The following is a 21,246-nucleotide window of genomic DNA, read 5'->3' as shown; positions in this document are numbered from 1 at the left end:
TATATATATATATATATATATATACAAAAACATTGTATTATTTTTATATTCACAGTTCAATTATCTCTATATTTTTAATTCTTTAATTTATTTTGATGATATTTAATAAAATTATATCTAAAACTATATTTAAATTCTATGAAACAAATTCCATATAGACCCAATAATATAATAAAAATATATGAAAGTCGAATTTATAAAATTTAATTGATGTATGTATGGTAAAATCAGCTATTTTTTATTTTATAAAAATATTATAAAATAGAAAAATCTTTTAAAATAATTTTTTTTATAAATTAACACTAAATCCAACATTATTAATTTGTAGATTTTTTACTGTACATGGTATGGTTGATGAGTGTTTGTCAATTGTTGAAAAAGAAACATATTAAAGCACCATATTTAGTTGTATCCAATGATAAAGAAACATATACAAGTTACCTCATCTGGTATGTAGGCGGTCAATTTTGATCTGACATGTACCATAGTTTTAATTTTTTCTTCACAAACATAACCAAACTTTGATGTATGTCTTACCAGTTCGGCTAGCCAAACCGGAAGCATAAAATCGACATAGAACATAGCATAAGGAGAACTCCTACCATCTAGTGCAAGTTTATCCACCACTAAATTGTGTACTTTTGGTATATGTCGGATATTGAAGGTAGGAAAGAAAGTTTTACTGTGTCAAAATTCCTCCAAGTATATAAGAAAAACTGGTCATTGCTTTGATGACGATACCATCTTAACCAATTGAAAACAATTTTTTGTAAAAATTCTGCTTGAAAAATTAAGGGTCTTCATACATTCTATAGTCCATATCAAAGCTTCACATTCCCATAATTTTAATTTATTGATTAAATTATCTTAAATAGACATTTGCCATTTATTATTGATTAAATTATCTTAAAAAGACATTTACCATTTATGATCTTTTCTATAAATGTTTTATTTCTTTTGCGATCCTTGAAAATAATTTTAATGTTTAAATGTTTAAAACTATGATGATTCTCAAACAATAACTATGGTTAAATATAACCAGATTAATTGACTTATTTGAGTCTCCAATATGTTCCACTTATTTAAATGTATGTGCAATAAATAACCATGATTAGTATTTCCAGATTTAGTTACCCTACTTAAATATATACTTAAATATATATTGTATCTCACAACACCTTTGAATTAAAGAAATATGGACAAACCCGTTCCAACATTATAAATACATCATCTTCCCTCTATTTTTCAGTCATCTTAAGATCTTTTTCTCTTCGAATCTCTGAAGAAATAAAAAGAAAAAGAAAACCAAAAATGTTGCTTACATTATTGAAATCTCTCCTCGTGATATTCATGACCTTGATACTGAGAGTTCTATACGACACCATATCTTGCTACTGGCTAACACCTAGGCGAATCAAGAAGATCATGGCAGGGCAAGGGGTAACCGGTCCTAAACCACGTCCACTAACCGGAAACATCCTTGAAATCTCGGCTATGGTGTCACAATCCGTTTCTAAAGATTGTGATTCTGTTCACCATGACATCGTAGGCCGCCTTCTTCCGCATTACGTCACCTGGTCCAAACAATACGGTATGCCCCAGAATGTTAACACAAAATTGTTTTTGGTTGTGTGGTAAATATAGGTTTTGTTTTGTTTTTTTTTTTTTTTTTTTTTGAACACTAATATAGGTTTTGTTACAAAGTTGTTCTCAGATAAAAAACTGAATTCTCTTTGCGATATCAAAATGACGGAAATATCCTTTAGTAGTTTTGTTCTTGATTAATCGTTGATATTTTTTGTTGTTGTTGTAATGTTGTTGTAATTGTTTTGGTGAACCAGGGAAAAGATTTATAGTGTGGAATGGGACGGATCCTCGGCTTTGCTTAACGGAAACAGAATTGATAAAAGAGTTGCTGATGAAGCATAACGGAGTAAGCGGAAGATCGTGGCTACAGCAACAGGGGACCAAAAATTTTATTGGTCGTGGTCTCCTTATGGCTAATGGCCAAGATTGGCACCACCAACGCCACCTTGCTGCGCCGGCATTTAACGGGGAAAGGCTCAAGGCACGTAACAAATTAAACCTCATGCAAAAGTAACATAGTGTTAAATGACCAAAACACCCTTATGATATATGCAGGGCTACGCAAGGCACATGGTGGAGTGTACGACTAGGCTAGTGGAGAGGCTGAGCAAAGAAGTTGGGAAAGGAGGAGGTGAGGTGGAGATAGGGGAGGAGATGCACCAGCTCACGGCGGATATTATATCGAGGACGGAGTTCGGAAGTAGCTTTGAGAAAGGCAAAGAGCTTTTCAACCACCTCACCGTCCTCCAACGCCGTTGCGCTCAAGCCACCCGCCACCTCTGTTTTCCCGGTAGCCGGTGAGTTTTCTTCCTCGACGAGTACTAAAAATGTCTAGATTTTTAAAGTGAACGGCAAACTGTATACTATTAATCTATTAGTATTACCAAAAACGTATATACCATTAAAATAAGCAAAATAGTTATATTACAAAATGGTACCATTGTCTTTGGAAATGATTGAAGACATTATTTAAGTAAAAGATAGTTTATAAACAAGCAAAATCTTTTTTTAAAAAATTATCTATAGCCATATATATATTATCTTATAGCCACATAGATATATATATATATATATGGTAACCTTTTTTTGAAGTTGCTGATAAAATTTTTGTCTAGTCCCCCTCATCTACTGTACCATACGGTGTTTATAGATTTCGAAAATTAGTGTGTTTTGGTGTGTCATTGCCGGGTTTCAAGCAATATGTTTTTCTCTGTCTAGCACAAGCATCATTCTTTACTCTGTATCATGTTTTCAAATGTATATTGCTTTTTCGTAGACCTTAAGCACAGTTAAACGTTGACTTATCTATCTAGGTTTCTTCCGAGCAAATACAACAGAGAAATAAAGTCTCTGAAAAAGGAAGTGGAACGTTTGTTGATAGAGATCATACAAAGCAGGCGAGACTGTGCTGAGATGGGTCGGAGCAGTACTCACGGCGATGACCTTCTTGGCCTTCTCTTGAACGAAATGGATAGTCACAAGAACAAAAATAACGATAACAATAATCTTCAGTTGATAATGGATGAATGCAAGACATTCTTCTTTGCTGGTCACGAAACTACCGCACTCCTTCTCACATGGACAATGATGCTCCTCGCCGATAACCCCACGTGGCAGGAAAAGGTTCGTGATGAGATTAGAGAGGTATGTGGCTGCGACGGTCTTCCCTCGGTTGATCAACTATCCAAGCTTACCTCGGTACGTACGTTCACCATTAGACACATGATATACCACTCATAACTTCTAAAATCCTCTCTTACAAAGTTATAAGACTTTTGTTTAGATTTATCGAGTCAACACATGAATTAAGTTATTCCTAGGTTTGAATGGTAGCTAGCATCGAACGTGACATACTAGTGAGCCCCCGGTCTCGATTGTTTTTGTTTACCAGTCACGAGTTCTAGTTCCTAGTAGCGCCAATAGAAGGAAAAACACTGATTCATAAAGCGATTAAATTTATCCAAAAATATTGTTCAATTTAGCGATATTTCCGATTCAGAAATAGGACGTTAAGTTAAATTAGTTTCTAGTGACCACTTATCTATATTTCAAAACTAATCATTTTCTAACACATTGTTTAATTAAATTTCGAGGACTCGAAGGCCACTAACTATATATATATATATAAAGATGATATTTGTTGTTTGCTCCAAATGATAAAGTATAAAACGATATCTTATTTCAACTAATTATTATATTTGAAGTAGTATAGAATTACCTTTATGATGAATGGGTGCGTGTGGGGTATTAACATTCAACACAGTATAGGCAATGCCACTAACTTCGTAGTGCATCTTCCATAACTAAGCTTATAACATAGGCATCAAGTCGACACAAATAACCCTATTGACTATCTTTTAATTTTGTCTTCATGCTTATTATCTTCAATACTAAACCAAAATTTAAACAATAGAATGTCTAGGTTTGTTGATTCTAATGGTATATTTATTTTGGAATCAACAGTTACATGTTTATACTAAGTACTTAATTAAGATCGTACTTCTTAGAAGTAGTTATAATAACTAGATATGATTAACATTAATTAAAGCTAGATTTGAAATTCGTTAAGATAGAGAGACTAGTACACATATTTTTTCAGGAATAAATAAATGGTTAAATGATACATTTCAGTAGTTTAATCATTAGCACTCAGACATGCTTTGCATAAAATATTATACAACAAATCTATCTAAAACCTGTATTAACTAATGATTAGATTTTGACAGCTTCATTGATACTCTTCTTTTCTGTCTAAAGGAAAAGTCAATTCTCAAACTAAAAGATGTTTGAGAAAGAGTCAAGAAGCACTTCGCATGATCGCAAGATATGATTCTTATATAAATTAATAGAATATGCTGCTAATATTTTGTCTTTTTCTTCTCTTTTAACAGTTAAACAAAGTGATAAACGAGTCATTAAGACTTTACCCTCCAGCTACTCTTCTACCAAGGATGGCATTTGAAGATATAAAACTAGGTGATCTAATAATTCCCAAAGGTTTATCAATATGGATACCCGTCCTCGCAATCCATCACAGCGAAGAATTATGGGGTAAAGATGCAAATGAATTCAACCCTGAACGCTTTGGAGGCAAACCATTTGCGCCTGGCCGCCACTTCATCCCATTTGCAGCTGGTCCTCGAAACTGCATCGGACAATCATTTGCGATGATGGAAGCAAAAATAATATTAGCAACGCTAATTTCAAAGTTTAACTTCGCAATATCAAAGAACTATAGACATGCGCCAATAGTTGTGCTTACTATAAAACCTAAATATGGAGTTCAAGTGATATTGAAGCCATTGGATTCATGAAGCTTTTAAGATTAAGAGAGTCATTTGAAATGCTTTGATCATACATTTGGGAAAATATTTTGGGGGTTGTTAACTTTTGAGTAACATGAGGGATTTTGATTTGAATAAACATCGTACGAGTATGAGAGAAAATTATGTTAATCTTTTTCCTCAAATTTATTTTTGCGTTTTACAAGCGACATTGCTCAAAAGTGGACAAAAATTAACTACAAACTTCATATTTGTTTTTCATTTTTCTCATGTGTTCAGAATATAACATTTGTCTCTCAGAGCTCTCAAAAAAATATTATTTTAGCAAACATTTAAAAATGATTTACTGTAGAAATTAATAGGGATAGCATTCCAGCATTAAAAAAATTCGGTATGCCAGAAATATAGCAGACTAAGGTTGAAAAAGAGATTTGGAACTGATATATATTAGAATATTACCGGTAAGTGGTAATGCTTCTATATTTTGATGTTTTTGTTTATTCAGTAAAGACTAATACAAATCTTAGTAATAAATTATACACAGAAAGAGACACAAAAGGCTGCGACTGTTGTCTTTGTGTAAGGGTCATATTATGTTCTTTCAGACTGCAGATTGTATCAATAACTTTCTGGCATATGGCCAAAAGCAATCGTCCATCGATCACCTTTCTTTGCTTTAAAAGTGAAGTTTGAATTGAATATTAATAAAAGTCATAATGTTATATTGAGATGGGTTTAATCTAGATAAGCCTTAAAATAATAAACAAACATAAACAACAAATATAATAAACAAAGAAACAAAAAGAATGATTAGGACAACGTGGCTTTATAGTCTAGCGGTTAGGAAATTTTAGTTTAAATAAAACAAAAGACAAAAGAATGATTAGGGATGGGGGAAAGAGAGTTCATCTTTTATTTTGTTGGTTAAGTTTGGTGGCGGCCATTGCACTTACAATGACTAAGGTTGATTCTTGCTTCTTTATCTTAGTTTTTTATTGATATAATGTGGTAGAAGTAACCCTTGAAAATGATTCAAAATGACAAACAAATTGCAATTTGTAGGTATATTTGTGCGTTATGGGTTATTTAGATTGATAGTCAACTTTTGGTTTATAATTGAATAACTTATTTGGTGAAATTTAAAATAAACAATTTTCCTGTAAAAGCTACTTTCGGTTAATTTTAATAAAAAGAACCTTATTTAACCAAATCAGATGACTCGTACATGATTTTACATCAGAGTACGATTTAAGAAAATATGATTTCTGCAAATTAGTAGAAGCAAGTTTCTTAAAAGAACAACAACACAATTAGGAAATTGACTGATAGAAAAAGAAAGAGAGTCAATAGAAACTTTGAGATCACATTGATCAATTTCTAAACTACGATTAGGATCCACAGATTGATTGACCGACATTATCTTGATTCTTATACTTTCTATTGATTTTTAATTAATAAAAGATTAGTGTATAACTAAGTTAATTGTTTTTGCTATCTGTTCAACGAATCATATACTTTTTCAGACTATTTTGGTGTTAGAGAAAGAGGTGAAGCAAATCCATATGCATGATTCAAACAACACCATGGGGGGGGGGGGGGGGGGGGGGAGGAACATGACCCCATATTGGGGTGGAACCACTCCACTTCTGGTGGGATTTGAGCAAGAAACCATTTTCAGGTTAGTCGAAACTGCAGTAGAGTTATTGATTGAACGAATGTTTAGGGTATCTCCGCTAATCTGAAACAGTGCGCTACACTTGTATGCTTACATCCTTGTCTCTGACCAAAATTTTTAGGGTGAGTGTTGCCATCAAACAACCCACTTATTAATCTTTCTTATAAGTTGAAAGGATGTTATAATTTCGTCTAGTCAAATGAGAATAGTTCTGTTCAAATTTTCTATTATGCAATATAATCCAATGCAAGTCCATTAGACATTATTTGAAAAATGATTTGCCATATATTTTTGTACATCATTTTCATAAAACAATATGACATGATTACTGAAACTGATGATACTGATTATGGCTAAATATGATATGAACAATTACATTTAATGTTGATCTATATTTTGGTAAACTCTTTAGAATATAGTAATAGCGCATACATTATATTTAATATTGATTTATAGTTTTGGTAAAAAAATTAGAATATGATAATAATTCATACATCATCACTAAAATAAATATATTCAATTATGACACTACAAATATTGAAATATTGTTTAATTTCGTTTTTTTATAATTATACAATTTTTATTACTACCATTTTCAAAATTTTCTACAATTATTAAATAATTTTTAATTTTTAATCGTAATATAATTTGTTTCTTTTATATATCTGCAAATTTTATAAATACTTTTTAGTTTTAATCTTTTGATAATCATACAAATTTTATATCAATTTTTTATTAATTTTATACAAATTTATTTAATATATTTAACCAAAAGAAATAGATTAAAAAATATATCTAAAATTATAATTTTAAATAATATATATATATATATATCTATTATTAAATATAATTTAAAATAAAAAAATTCATTTTTTTAATTTTATTTTTAATTAAATCAGATTTATATTAAAATATTGGTAAGCAAATAATAAAATTTGCAATATTAATTAAAAAATATATTTTAAATTAAAAAAATTATTGTTGCACATGGTGCAGAGAAACACCTAGTACATTGTTAGACTTCAAGAGATTCGGCAAACAATCTCATTTAGTTCTTTATGGCATGTACTCAATCCAATTACTTGTTGATAGGGCCGTGTCTGAGTAGAAGCTGATAAAGCATATGCTCCAGGGCCTAAGAAGATAATAATTTTAAAGAGTCATTTTTTTAGAAATTTTATGTAGTTCAATCGGTTGTGTCATTGGTTCGAAAGTATATGTATCTTGGTTCGATGCTACATGTATCCGGGTTCGACGCCCCACATCTTTCTTTTTTAGATTTTTTACAGTTTTTTAAAAAGAAACAGCTCCGACTCTTATTCATGGCAACATGGGCATTTGCCATGGGTTTATCAAAGAAATAGGCAAAAAAAAATTCTGCTTCAGGGCCATTATATCTTAGGTACGGCCTGCTTGTCGAGTGAGAATGTTTATTTCAATAGGGGTATACTCTTAAAATACACTACATGATAAACTATCTAGATTTTTTTTAATGTATGTATGACATGCACACGCGTGTTCATCTAAATTGAATAGTGATACTGTGTCTTGTTTGACGAAGTTAAGCAAAGATCCTTCCACTATCAAAAGAGAAAATCTTTGTGATCATAGAAGATTTGGTGAAAATATCAAAATACCATTATTGTTTTTCTATACTTGATATGAGAAGTATCCAAGTTTAGCATATAATCGCAGTACTAGCTTAGTAGTTTGTATATCTAAACAAGGTATATATTTGTGTACGCACGGATTGTGTATATTAATGTTGATTTCTGAATGATTTCTAGAAGATACGTTATACCTGAAAGAAATTCAGGTACGTACCAAAAACAATGATTTTTTTAAAATGTTATATTATGCATGAAATAAAATGAAATTGATAAACAAATCGACGATGATATTTATGCATATAAAATAGCAGTTGATATAGTTGATATGATAAACAAGATGATGAAATAAAATTTATTGAAAAGTATATACAAATAAATGATTGGCCAAATCAAAAAGAAATAATACACGAAATATCTTAAAAGTATTAGGATCAGTAGTCTATATACTAAAAATGTAAACAAGTAGGATAAAAATGAATCGTTGCACCAACGGAAAATCAATATAAAATTGACTGTGGAGATGCATCAAAATTATATATATTACAATAGAAATCAAACTAGTTTATTCTACTAAGCTTGAAGATATTGTTTGCAAGAGAAGAAATATGATAAGGTGTGTGGTTGTACTCTTTTTCTTTATCATAGTTTTTATTCCACCGGAATTCTCTAAAACAATTTTTTAACGAGGTAACAAAAAACACACAAACAAAAGACTTATTCACCGATCTAAAATATTTAATATCAAGAGAATCAGAAAAAAAATGATCAAGTTATAAGAAGACCCCACTACAAGAAAACGTATCAGTAACAACGAAGATTTACGACGAAAATATTTCCTCGCAAATTTGCAAGGTGTTTACAACGAGACCAAAATTTGTCGTAAACTCCATGGAACTTTACGACAAAACTGTTTCGTCGTAAAGTCCATGTAAGTTTACGACAAAAGTACGTGGAAAGCGAAAATAGTCGTAAACGTTACATCGACATTACAACGAATCATGTTACCGTTATATTTAGGTGAAAACGTGTATTCAATGTGCTTTAACTTACCTAAATTTGTTGTAAAGTCGTTGTAAATATTATGTTAAAACCATGTAAAATCCATGTAAAACATTCCTTGTAAAATCGTTGTTATATTTCAACTATCCAACTCGAAAATTTCTCTATATATATGTCATTTCCCACAACTCTCTTCCTCACAACACACAAACGGAAAAAAAAAATCAGCAAAAAAAATTTTCAAAAAAAAATATAAGAAAAAAATGGCCGGTGGCGGTAGTATTTACGAGTTACGGAATTGGATGTATTTACGTCCAACGGCAGGGTGACGAACACATTTATGAACGGGCTAGAGACATTGATGCACCAGGCGGGCTGTACACCGATCACGCAGGAAAGCGGTAAGATGTTCTGCCCTTGTCGAAAATGCAAGAATTCAAAATTTGCACGTTGTGAAACTGTATGGAATCATTTAGTAAACAGATGATTTACACCACAGTACTACATTTGGTATCAACATGGAGAGGGTTATGGGGGAAATGAAGCTAGTAGTAGTAATAATAATTTTGAGGATGCTCATCATAATGAAGAACCGAATAATGTGCATAATGAATATAGTTATCATCAAGAGGAGCAGATGGTAGATCATGATAGGGTTCACGATATGATTAGTGATGCATTTTTAGAAACAACTACAATAATAGCTGATGGAACTGGAAATATAGAAGAACCTAATTTGGATGCAAAAAAGTTTTATGAAATGCTAGATGCTGCAAATCAACCAATCTACACTGGTTGTAGAGAAGGTCTCTCTAAATTGTCTCTAGCAGCTAGGATGATGAATATTAAAATGGATCATAATTTACCTGAGAATTGCATGGATGCATTGGCGGAGTTGTTTAAAGAGTATTTGCCAGAAGACAACGTGTCTGTTGAATTTTATTATGAGATTCAAAAATTGGTTTATAGTCTTGGGTTACCTTCGGAGATGATTGATTTTTGCATCGACAACTGCATGATCTACTGGAAGGAAGATGACAAGTTAGAAGAGTCGATTCTGCAAAAAACCATGATTCAAACCGCAAGGCCGTGGGAGGAATAGGGTACCGTACCAAAGGATGTGGTACCTACCAATTACAGACATATTGAAAAGATTATATCAATCTGAGAGGACTGCTGCGTCGATTAGGTGGCATGCTGAACATGTCCAGAGAGATGGTGAGGTTGCACATCCATCAGACGCAAGAGCGTGGAAACATTTCAACAATGTACACGCAGATTTTGCTACAAATATTCGGAATGTCTATCTTGGGTTATGCACCGATGGATTTAGTCCATTTGGAATGTCTGGTAGACAATATTCTTTGTGGCCAGTCATTCTTACGCCGTACAATTTACCGCCGGATATGTGCATGGAACAAGAATTTCTATTTTTGACCATATTAATCCCTGAGCCGAAGCATCTAAAACGGTCTCTTGATGTTTTTCTTCAACCGTTGATAGAAATCTAAAGCAATTGTGGTCAGAAGGGGTGAAGACGTACGATTTTTCCTTAAAAAACAATTTTATGATGCGAGCAGTTCTGCTGTGGACGATAAGTGATTTTCATGCTTATGGGATGTTGTCTGGCTGGACAACACATGGAGGATTATCTTGTCCATATTGTCTTGAATCGACGGATGCTTTTCAACTGAAGAATGGTAGGAAGAGTTGTTGGTTTGATTGTCATCGTCGCTTTCTTCCACTTACCCATCCGTACAGAAGAAATAAGACATTGTTTCGGCACAAAAAAATTGTCAGAGACAGTCCTCCTCCATATCTCACCGGCCAGCAGATCGAAGCGGATATTGATTATTACGGAGTTCACGAAACAGTTAAGGTTGGAGGAAATTGGCATGTTCCTAAAAATATGCCTGATAGGTATGGTGTCTCTCACAATTGGCATAAGAAGAGTATATTTTGGGAGCTACCCTATTGGAAGGATCTTCTCTTACGCCACAATCTGGATGTCATGCATATTGAGAAGAACTTTTTTTAGAACATCATGAATACATTACTTCACGTCCCTGAAAAGACAAAAGATAACAAAAAGTCAAGGATGGACTTACCTGATATTTGCTCAAGAAGTGAGTTACATATCAAGAGCAATGGAAACGTTCATGTTCCCATCTTTCGGTTGTCATCAGAAGCCAAAACAACCTTGTTTGACTGGGTTGCATCAGAAGTTAAGTTTCCTGACGGTTATGTTTCAAATCTGTCAAGATGTGTTGAACGAGGTCAAAAGTTCTCCGGAATGAAGAGTCATGATTGTCATGTTTTTATGCAACGACTGCTTCCATTTGCTTTTGCCAAGCTCATTCCAGCAAATGTCCATGAAGCATTTGCAGGTAATTATAAATTTATAATATATACATATGTTATGAAATGTTACTAATTTGATTACTTTTGCAATATACAGCCGTCTGAGCATTTTTCAGAGATCTTAGCACACGTACGTTTAAGGAAGAAGTCATCGAACAACTTCATCTGAACATTTCGATCATATTGTGCAACCTGGAGAAGATATTTCCTCCTTCATTTTTTGACGTCATGGAGCATCTAGTTGTCCACCTACCGTATGAAGCATTGTTTCGTGGACCTATTCACAACGGATGGATGTATCCGTATGAGCGACAGATGAAACATTTGAAGGGGAAAGTAAGAAATCTTGCAAAGGTAGAAGGTTCAATAGTTGCGGAGAGTTTGACAGCCGAAACATCTAACCTCACATCATACTACTTTCCTCCAACTGTTCGTACGAGAAAAAGAGTTCCTAGAAGATATGATGATGGTAGAGTACCGACATCATATCCAATTGATGGTGTACCTGACATTTTCTGCGAAATTGGACGGTTTGGTGGTAAAACGAAAGAAGTATGGTGGTCATGTGAAGAGGATAAACATAGTGCCAACACTTATATTCTGCTCAACTGCGAGGATGCAATGACCCATTACTTTGAAAGGCAAATATTTTTGTGAATGTTAATTATATGAATTGAAGTTAATTATGTATGACTTGATTATTTGTTTAATTTGCAGCATGTTTGTATCTCAAGTTGAAGAAGCAATACCAGGAATATTTGCAACTGATGTGGACACACGTAAAGATAAGCACTTTGTCAAGTGGTTAAAATCACAGGTACGTAATATATCTCATACATTGATTAATTAAGTAAGTGTTTTGATACATTCAATATTAATTAAGAAAATCTGCTTTTTGCAAGTTGATTATGACGATCCATATTATCCCGTGTGGTTTCACGAATTGGTTCAAGGTCCAGTTGCAAAGGTCACCACATCACCAATGTATTTCCCACGAGGATTTATCTTTCACACATACGAGTATGGGAGACATCGGGCAACGAGTAACTACGGAATATGTGTGAAAGGTGAAACAGACTTTTACGGGATATTGCAGGAGATTATTGAAGTAGAATTTCCGGGGTTATTGAAGCTAAAATGCGTCATCTTCAAATGTGAATGGTTCGATCCTGTTGTGAACCGAGGGATTCGGTATTACAAATTTGGTGTTGTGAATGTCAATTATGGGAGAACATACAACAAATTTGAGTCTTTCATTTTAGTTTCACAAGCCGAGCAAGTTAGCTTCCTTCCTTATCCTCGGCTTCGAACTTCCGGGATAAACTGGGTAGCTGCTATCAAAATTACACCTCTTGGACGCATTGTCGCTGGGGAAGAACCGCCCTTGCAAGAAGAAGACACTATCACTGAAGTTGAGGTCCCAGAACTACCAACTGATGAAATCCTTTTGATCGACCCGCAAAACTTTCAATATGAAGATATTCCCAAAGATGCGACAGATGAAGCACGTGAAGACGAGTTCGAGAGAAGCGACGATGATGATTGTAATGATAGTGATGAGAACGAAAACGATTTAGAGTGATGTAATATTGATGAGAACGAAAACGATTTAGAGTGATGTAATATATGTAACAAATGTTGTATTTCTCTATTGTAACGTATGTTTAAAGAAATATTGTTTTTTTACCATCTTAATGTATGTGTAGTAAATGTTGTTTTATATAATTTTTCATCTTTAGTTTTTAAAAATTGATTTGGAGTTTTAGGGTTTAAGTTGGAGAAAGAGTAAGAAGTAGTAAAGAATAGGATATGATGTTAGATGATATGTGACTTTGGGGTTTAGGGATTTCATTCTCGGTGTTTAGGGTTAAGTGTCGTAAAATCCTTGTAAAAATAACACGGGCCTGGTAAATCCGACGTAAATGAAAAAACGCGGGCCTGGTAACTTCGTTGTAAATGGAAAAGCCTGGTAAACCTATTCAACGTAATTTCGTCGTAAACGGAAAAACACGGGCCTGGTAATTTCGTCGTAAATGGAAAAACACGGGCCTGGTAACTTCGTCGTAAATGGAAAAACGCGGGCCTGGTAACTTCGTCGTAATATTACGTCGCGTTTACGATGAATCGTTATCTATATAATGAGACGCCGAGAGCGAGGCTGCCTCGTTCAGTCCTCCCAAACTCCTTTGCTCTCCCTCTAAGGTAAACTCTCTTCCCTCTTTTTTTTTTTAAAGTTAGTTTAGGTGATTAATTAGTTAGGTAATTAGGTTAGGTGATTAGTTAGGTAATTAGTTTAGGTGATTAGTTAGGTGACGGAATACTAGTTTAGGTGATAAGTTAGGTAACAAAATATTTTTTTAATTATGTCGTAATTGATTAAATTTATTTTAATTTTTTTAGATGGCTCCAAAGAGGAAATCAGCAGCACCTACTTATGTCCAGTTGTTTGGCGATGGTTCCGGTACATCTTCTTCCGGTACATCTTCTTCCGGTCCATCGTCTTCCGATGCAGTTCCAGACTCTCAGCCTTCTCAGAGAGTTGCTTGGAGTCCTCCTCCTCCACCGCAGATGCCTCCACCTCCTCCTCCAGCGGCTGCACCTAAGCCTGTCCCAGAAGGTACAGTTTATCCGGATTTGCGTGTGCCTTCATATGCCCTATTCACGAGATATACGGTGGAGGATTTGCTTGCCCAGCCTGGTCGGGAGGGTTTGGATGTTCTAGACCCCGATAGACCCCGATAGACCCCGAGGAACTTATTGGTAAGTTATTAATTTTTATTACATTAAAATTAAAATTACTTTTATTTTCTAACGGTTATATTGCTTTTTTTTCAGGTTTGGGGCTAACAACCATGTTAGCGAGAGCGTTTCGAAGACGATTAAGGGTTATTACGACGGGGCATATCCGAACTGGAGCAAGACACCAAATCACGTTAAGATCACTTGGTTTAAATGTTTTGCGGTAAGATTTTTAAATTTAATTAAATTTTCACTTTTGAATATATATATATATATATATATATATATATATTTTTAATAATTTATTATTAATTATAATTTCTTCAAAATTTTGTGTTTCAGCAAAAGTGGCATTGGTCTTTTGAAATCACCGAGATGGTGAAGGCGGAATTCGTTGCAAAGGCAAAGTTCCGCCTCTGCAACACAGTCTCCGATTGGAATGACAAGTGGGAGATCTACGGGTATGAGGGATAGCCCACTGAGCTCACGAAGGATGTGTGGGATGGCCTCATCGCCTATTGGGAGCACCCCTCTTCGACCAAAAAGGCCAATTTGTGCTCGGCTTCTCAAAGAACGAAGGATAAAGATGGTCATTTGCCCATGCTTCACAGAACCGGACAAAAACCTCATGCAGGAATCCGTCTAGAAGCTGTAAGTTTTGTTTTAAATATTTATTTTAAATATTTATTTTAAAATTTTCAATTAATTTAATTTTTAATATTTAATTTAATTTTTTTTTTCTAGTTCGAGAAGACGGGAGTCTTACCATCTCTGTCTGACCTATTCAAGATGACTCACGCCACATGCGACAGAGTTTTTGTGGATCCTGCATCTGAGAAACTCTTCCAAGCAGTGGCTTCTCGGATTGAAGAACTGCAGACGCAACTAACCCAGGAGTCTCCCGATGGATTACCCGTCACATTGTCCACCGAAGACGCCGACATAATCTTCGAAGAGGTACAACTTAAAATTTTTGTTTACATTATTTTTAATATTTTAATATAATTAACTATATTAATATATATTTTAATTTTATAGGTGGCTCCTAAAAAGAAGGGACGGATAGTCGGTATAGGCTCTGTTAACGAAGTTGCAAGGGCAACTTCGTCATACACTTCGAGACGGGATGAAGAGACTTCTCAGATGAAAGCTCGAATGGATAGCCAGCAGGTTCGTTTAGACTCTCTTGAGGATTTGCAAGACGTGATGGCCATGGGAAACCCGGTTATGCAGAGAATATTGAGTGAGAGACGAGCCGCTCTTGGGTTGCCAGTACGAGATCCCCAAGAGTCCGATCCAACCCGTCAACAGCCGAGCAACCCCACCGACTACTTCGATGATATGTAGTTTGTTTTATATTTGTATTATGAATTTAAATATTATTGTATGCCTTTTTAATGCTTTTTTTAAAATATGTTTTTCATTTTCATGTTTCGTTTTAAAATTAAAATTATTTTAAATTCTGAATTTTAAATAAATTCAAATTTATATTTGAGGTTAAAAAAAATATTCAAATTTATTATATATTAATAAGAATCGATGTAAACTCCATGTAAATGTTTACGAGTGATTAACGTCGAAAGATTTACGAGGATTTTACATCGAAACGTTTACGTGTTCTTTACAACGAAAGTATTTACGTCTGCTTTACATCGAAACCGTTACGTGGAGTTTACCACGAAATCTTACGTCTCGTTTACGACGAAACGATGGCATGCACTTTACGAGGAATATATTTCGTCGTAAACGACGTTTACGACGAAACCTCCCGACGTTTTACGACGAAACCTCTTTCGAGGTTAATTCGTCGTAACACTCCGTTTACGACGAATTTACAAAGAATATTGTCGTCGTAAAAAATATGTTTTCTTGTACAGTGCAGAAGGTAACGAAATTTGTGTTCTACAAGTTGTTCAAGTGACAGTTTAGCTGACTTATTCAAGAGGGCGTTACCCACTACTACGTCGAAGAAGCTAATTCATCTTACCAAAATATATTATCTCAAAGATCTCGACGCATGTACACATGTACGTGCTGTACTTTTTTTTTATCCATGATTTCTCTCATTGGTTTTCTTGGTAAGACTTTTTCACGAGGCAACATCTAAGCATTTTGAAAGTACTTTCGTATAATGAACATCAAAGAGAGATGTTATGAACATTGTGGTGATGTCCATTATGGAAAGTTGTAGATATACTTATTTTCTAAACTTTACTTATTCATAAAGTTATACTTTATCTCCAAACTATTATAATCTTATATAAAAAAACTCATTATTTATGAATAATATACAACAATTTTTAACCTACTACATTTTTTTTGTTTGCAAAATACTATTTTCGTTGGTGTGAAATATATGTTTTATTCTAACTAAGACTCAGTTTTTTTATTTAACTTAACTAAGACTCAGTTTTGTTCGTTTGGTTTTTTAAACCTACTAAACTTTCCTATATTATATGTTCTAGTTACACCCCAATTTGATTTATAGAACTTTAAGAAAAAATATACAAAACTCTATCCTATCTGACCATAAACAAATAAATATTGGATGTAATTACAATCTTGTATCATTGCGATACAAAGCATACTATTTTTATAGTTACCGATCACAGAGAAGCACATAAAGCATTACCAAAAATTGTTATACAGTAAATATCTATAATTAATAATTTTGGGACTATAATAAATTTATTAATTTACTGAACTTTTAATTTAAAGAACTTTTTAGATTTATTTTATAAAATATTACGAGAAAAAAATTTGATTCGGTGAAATCATATACTAATTAAATGGGCAATTTTCTCAAATAGTCTTTTTAAATTTTTTTCACAAAATAGATTTCAATAAGGAAAATGACCAAAATAGCCTGTTTTTATTTTAAAATTTTTAATATTTATTTTTAATATTTTAAAATTTGAAACCCTATCCTCAAAACCCCACCCCTTAACTCTAAACCCTAAGTCTATATTAGTTAGCCTTAGCATATAAATGTATTTTTACTGTTTAATAAAATTTCTACCGGTCATTTTTCTCACTGAGAACTATTTTTGTGACAAAAACTTAAAAATTGATATTCTAGAAAATTTCTCTGATTAAATTGTATAATTTCGTGTCTTTTTATAAAATTATTTTAAAATTTTTAATATCGAAGTTACATATCCTAGAATATAAATACAATTTATGAAATTCTATAAAATAATCTTAAAATAATAAAATGTAAAAAATCATAGATGAATTTTATTTTAAAAGAAAAAACAAACAATGCAACGTCACTATGTATTTACAATACAAATTTGTACAAGAACAATTTAGATTTATTATTTAAATAGAATATAATTATTTTATATTTTGAAAATTTATTATTTTTTGGATTATGTCATATTATATATTATTAACACCACTGTGGCCTCCTCCCCGCTTTCTCTTTAAATTTTACTTGTTATTGTTTCTTTCAGTTTGTTTGCTTTGTCCTTCCTCTCTAAACGATCTATTTTATTTCCTTATTTCAACATAAAAGCCAGTTAAAAAATATTTTAGATTAGTTCAACTGAGAATTAATTTATCATGAAAGTCATTTAAAAATCTATTATTATATGTTTATTAATTTATCGGGTATTAATTTATAGAATATTTAATGTATCTATTTAGTTGTTTTTTTTCCACCTTTACATTTTTTTTTACAGATTTTAAAATATTTAGTAACATTTTTATATGGTTTTAAGTTGCCAATCAGACTCGCTATATTCTTTTATTTCTATTCGTCTTTTTAGTATTGACAGATATTAGGCTTAGACTTATTATCCAGGATCCAAGATTCGCTGTAGATGCGCTTTGGAAATAAGATATATATCCGGGATCCGGATCCATATCCGAATAATAAAATCTTGGATCTGTTAAAACCGATCAGCATCAGGATATCCGTATCCTTATTTTATAAAAATATTAAAATTGCAATTTTATTAATAATTACGATTGATATATTAATACATATACAAAATTCAATGCAATCTGCTGCTAGTTAAAGATCTATTTATTTCAAGAACAACCTCTTGGGACATTAATAAACTGCTGAATTTGATCCACGAAGAAGATGTTGGGAGGATAGTATCCATTCGGCTAAGTAAGACGAGGAGTCCAAACTTTATATGCATTGGACTTATAGCAAATCAAGAACATATACGGCTAAATCCATGCATATATAACTTGAAAAGAAAGTTGGACAATATATCACCACACAAGCAAATCAGGTTACCCCTCTTCTCATCTAAATGACCTGAAATAAATAATCCACCTCAACTAAAGATATTCTGGTGGAAACTCTTTTAAGAAGAATATTTAATAAATGGGGATATGTGGAGAAGCAATAGAAAGTCTTACACATATGCTGGTGGATTGTTGAGTTGTTAGGGAAATATGGTCTCTTCTCACTAGTGAATTTGGCAACCAGATAGTAATCATGATATGCTGCATTTCATTCAGAGCATAGTTAAGAAAGTGAATGATACTCATAACAATCTTGCTATGTTTCTTGGTTGGAGGATTTGGTAAATAAGGAACAATTTATTGTTGTTTGAAAACAAAAGGAATCACATTGTACAGGTAATAAATGCATCACTCCTAAATCAACAAATCTGGGCAGAAGCTTTTCACCATAATGCTTATATGAGCCACCCCACTCCAATTCTTCGACCAAACACTATTTCTTAACTTATTTCAAAAGAAGCAGCATTTTACTGCATTGTAGATGTCTCTGGAAGTCGTTGCCTACTAACAAAATTGGAATAAGATGATTCTTACACAATAAAAAAGTACTTTTCAATTCGAAAGAAAATCTGCAATCAATTCTATCATCAATATTATTAAAACTAAAATATCTTTTGGTATTGTTTGGAAATATGTATATTATTATAAACGAAAATTGTTTAGAAACATAGATAACATTATAAAAAAAAGTATAGTATCCTTTTAATAATTTCATTAATATAATTATATCAGTTGTCTTTCTATATTTCACTCAGTTTAACAATTTCATTAATTATATTATCTTAACAATAAATCAAATCATAAATTATATTACCATAATAATAGTTGTATATATTTTTATTTATTAGTTAATCAACATTAATTTTGTGCCAGTTATAAAAATAAAAATGTAAATAACTGGGTTTTGAATATGGTTAAACGTTTGGTTTAGTTGTTTTACTATTTTTTTAAATTTTAGTTTCAATCGGTTGAAAATTACATAACCAAAAACATAATTCAAAAACATGTTTTTGTGAATAAAATAACAACTTAAATCAAAATAATTAAGATGTATTACATTTATTGTCACTTAATTTTTCACTCCATATAATTATTTTACTAAATAAAAAACTCTTTCTATTTCATTTAATTTAACCAAACACATAGAAATAGTCTTTTTTATTAGTGTATGAAATTATTTAGGCATGAACATTGGCTATCCATTTAGGTATAAAATGTTCTTTCCGGGTATCGTTTTTGTTTTTGTTTTGAAATTATGCTCCACTTGAATATTATAAATTTATGTGTGGGTTTTGAATTCGGTTCTTCTGGGTCTGGATGAATCCGGTTCTGATGTATATGAACCTAAAAATATCTAATAATAAATGGATCTGAAACGGATTCAGATATTTTTACAAAAATAACCATATTATCCTATTCAGTCTAGGTCTTTTGAATACATTTAATAACCATATGATAAAATCCTTCCATCTAGTACTAGCAGTTGCTCCTTATAAGGCTATAGATAGGATATACCTAGAACATTTGTTTTTTTTTAACACTGATTAAATTAACTTTCAAAGAGACCATAAGGTTCTAACAACAAAAACAGACCATAAAGGCCAATGGTGTATCACCCAAAGAAAAGAAAAAATTGAAACAACCAAAAGAAACTGAGCTCAACAGAGGATAGATGTCAGTAGACATTCCCGAGCCTGAGAAAAATTCAGAGATAGATGACTCGTTCCTGCAGATCACATCCGAGCTTCACGCGCAATACTATGTTGCAGCCATGAGGGACCACCTGCTGCAATATAGGAGTGATAACGATGATCGTTAGTAACACTCTGCACTACCTCTTGAGCCACAATATTCCTCTCCTGCACACAATGATGAAAACTCCAGTCTTGTAAGTGCCGGAGTCGGGCAGAAGTCTCATACATGATGTGCTGATGCTGATAGAATCCAGAGGGATTTAGAAACGTTTCCTTTGCCAGAGCGCAATTCGATTCAAACAGAATCCTCTGCTGGCGGGTATTGGTCATATCACTCACAGCCCAGTGAATGGCCATAAGCTCAGCTTCTCTTTTTGTCTCTACGTTAGTGAAGGACCTTCGACTATGAAGAATTGGTTTTCCTTTGTTGTCACGTAGAATCCAAGCAACTCCACAATTAGTTTGGGCATTTAGCCAAGAAACGCCAATGTTGCATTTTAGATATCCAAGAGGAGGTTTCGACCATGCCACGATACTTGCTGTACCGTTTCCTGAGTGTTGCACCTCCTCAGTCTGAGCCGTATTAAGTTCAAACCAAACTGCCGCTTCTGCTCTAGCTTTACTCAGGACTGAAACCGAGGAGTAGTGTATCTTCTCAAAAGCCAGACCATTTCTCGCCTTCCATAGATGCCAGAGTATCCAAGGAAAAAACATCGTATCGCTATCTTTTGGAGACTTCCTACTCATTTCCAGGAGATGATATAAACCTGCCACCGGGAGTTTGATCGAGGACCTTTCCCAAGTGTCCTTCGCCATGGGGCAAGAAAAAAGTAGATGGCAGATCGATTCAATACCACCATTACATACTTTGCAAGCAGAGTCTACTTGAATACCTCTACTACGAAGACGTTCCATGACCGCTAAAGCCCCAGAGAGAGCTTTCCAAAGGAAATGCTTAATTTTTGGAGGAGCACGGATCTTCCACAGAGATTTCCAAAGGTATTTCTCCAGGGGAGGAAGAGAAGTTGAAATGC

The 21,246-nt window shown here is 33.1% G+C and overlaps 1 protein-coding gene across 1 annotated transcript; it reads left to right on the top strand.

Annotated features, from left to right (window-relative positions):
- Positions 1-852: 852 nt before the first annotated feature.
- LOC106429444 (cytokinin hydroxylase) lies at positions 853-5,033 on the top strand. The gene is made up of 5 exons (XM_013870189.3): positions 853-1,591; positions 1,842-2,068; positions 2,143-2,384; positions 2,901-3,285; positions 4,479-5,033. Exons 1-5 carry the CDS (start codon positions 1,312-1,314, stop codon positions 4,899-4,901), a joined length of 1,557 nt encoding a protein of 518 aa, XP_013725643.2. The 5' UTR covers positions 853-1,311; the 3' UTR covers positions 4,902-5,033.
- Positions 5,034-21,246: the final 16,213 nt, after the last annotated feature.

Source organism: Brassica napus, chromosome A4, assembly GCF_020379485.1.
Source record: "Brassica napus cultivar Da-Ae chromosome A4, Da-Ae, whole genome shotgun sequence".
NCBI classification, from domain to species: domain Eukaryota; kingdom Viridiplantae; phylum Streptophyta; class Magnoliopsida; order Brassicales; family Brassicaceae; genus Brassica; species Brassica napus.
The sequence above is the reverse complement of the archived record's forward strand: the minus strand, read 5'-3'. Positions and strand labels throughout refer to the sequence as shown.

What these genes read in the sequence shown, in the direction of transcription:
- LOC106429444 (XM_013870189.3), top strand. Translation starts at nt 1,312, where the DNA reads ATGTTGCTTACATTATTGAAATCTCTCCTCGTGATATTCATGACCTTG. An exon ending in CACCTGGTCCAAACAATACG is followed by an intron (nt 1,592 to 1,841) that starts GTATGCCCCAGA and finishes TTGGTGAACCAG; the next exon opens with GGAAAAGATTTATAGTGTGG. An exon ending in TTAACGGGGAAAGGCTCAAG is followed by an intron (nt 2,069 to 2,142) that starts GCACGTAACAAA and finishes TGATATATGCAG; the next exon opens with GGCTACGCAAGGCACATGGT.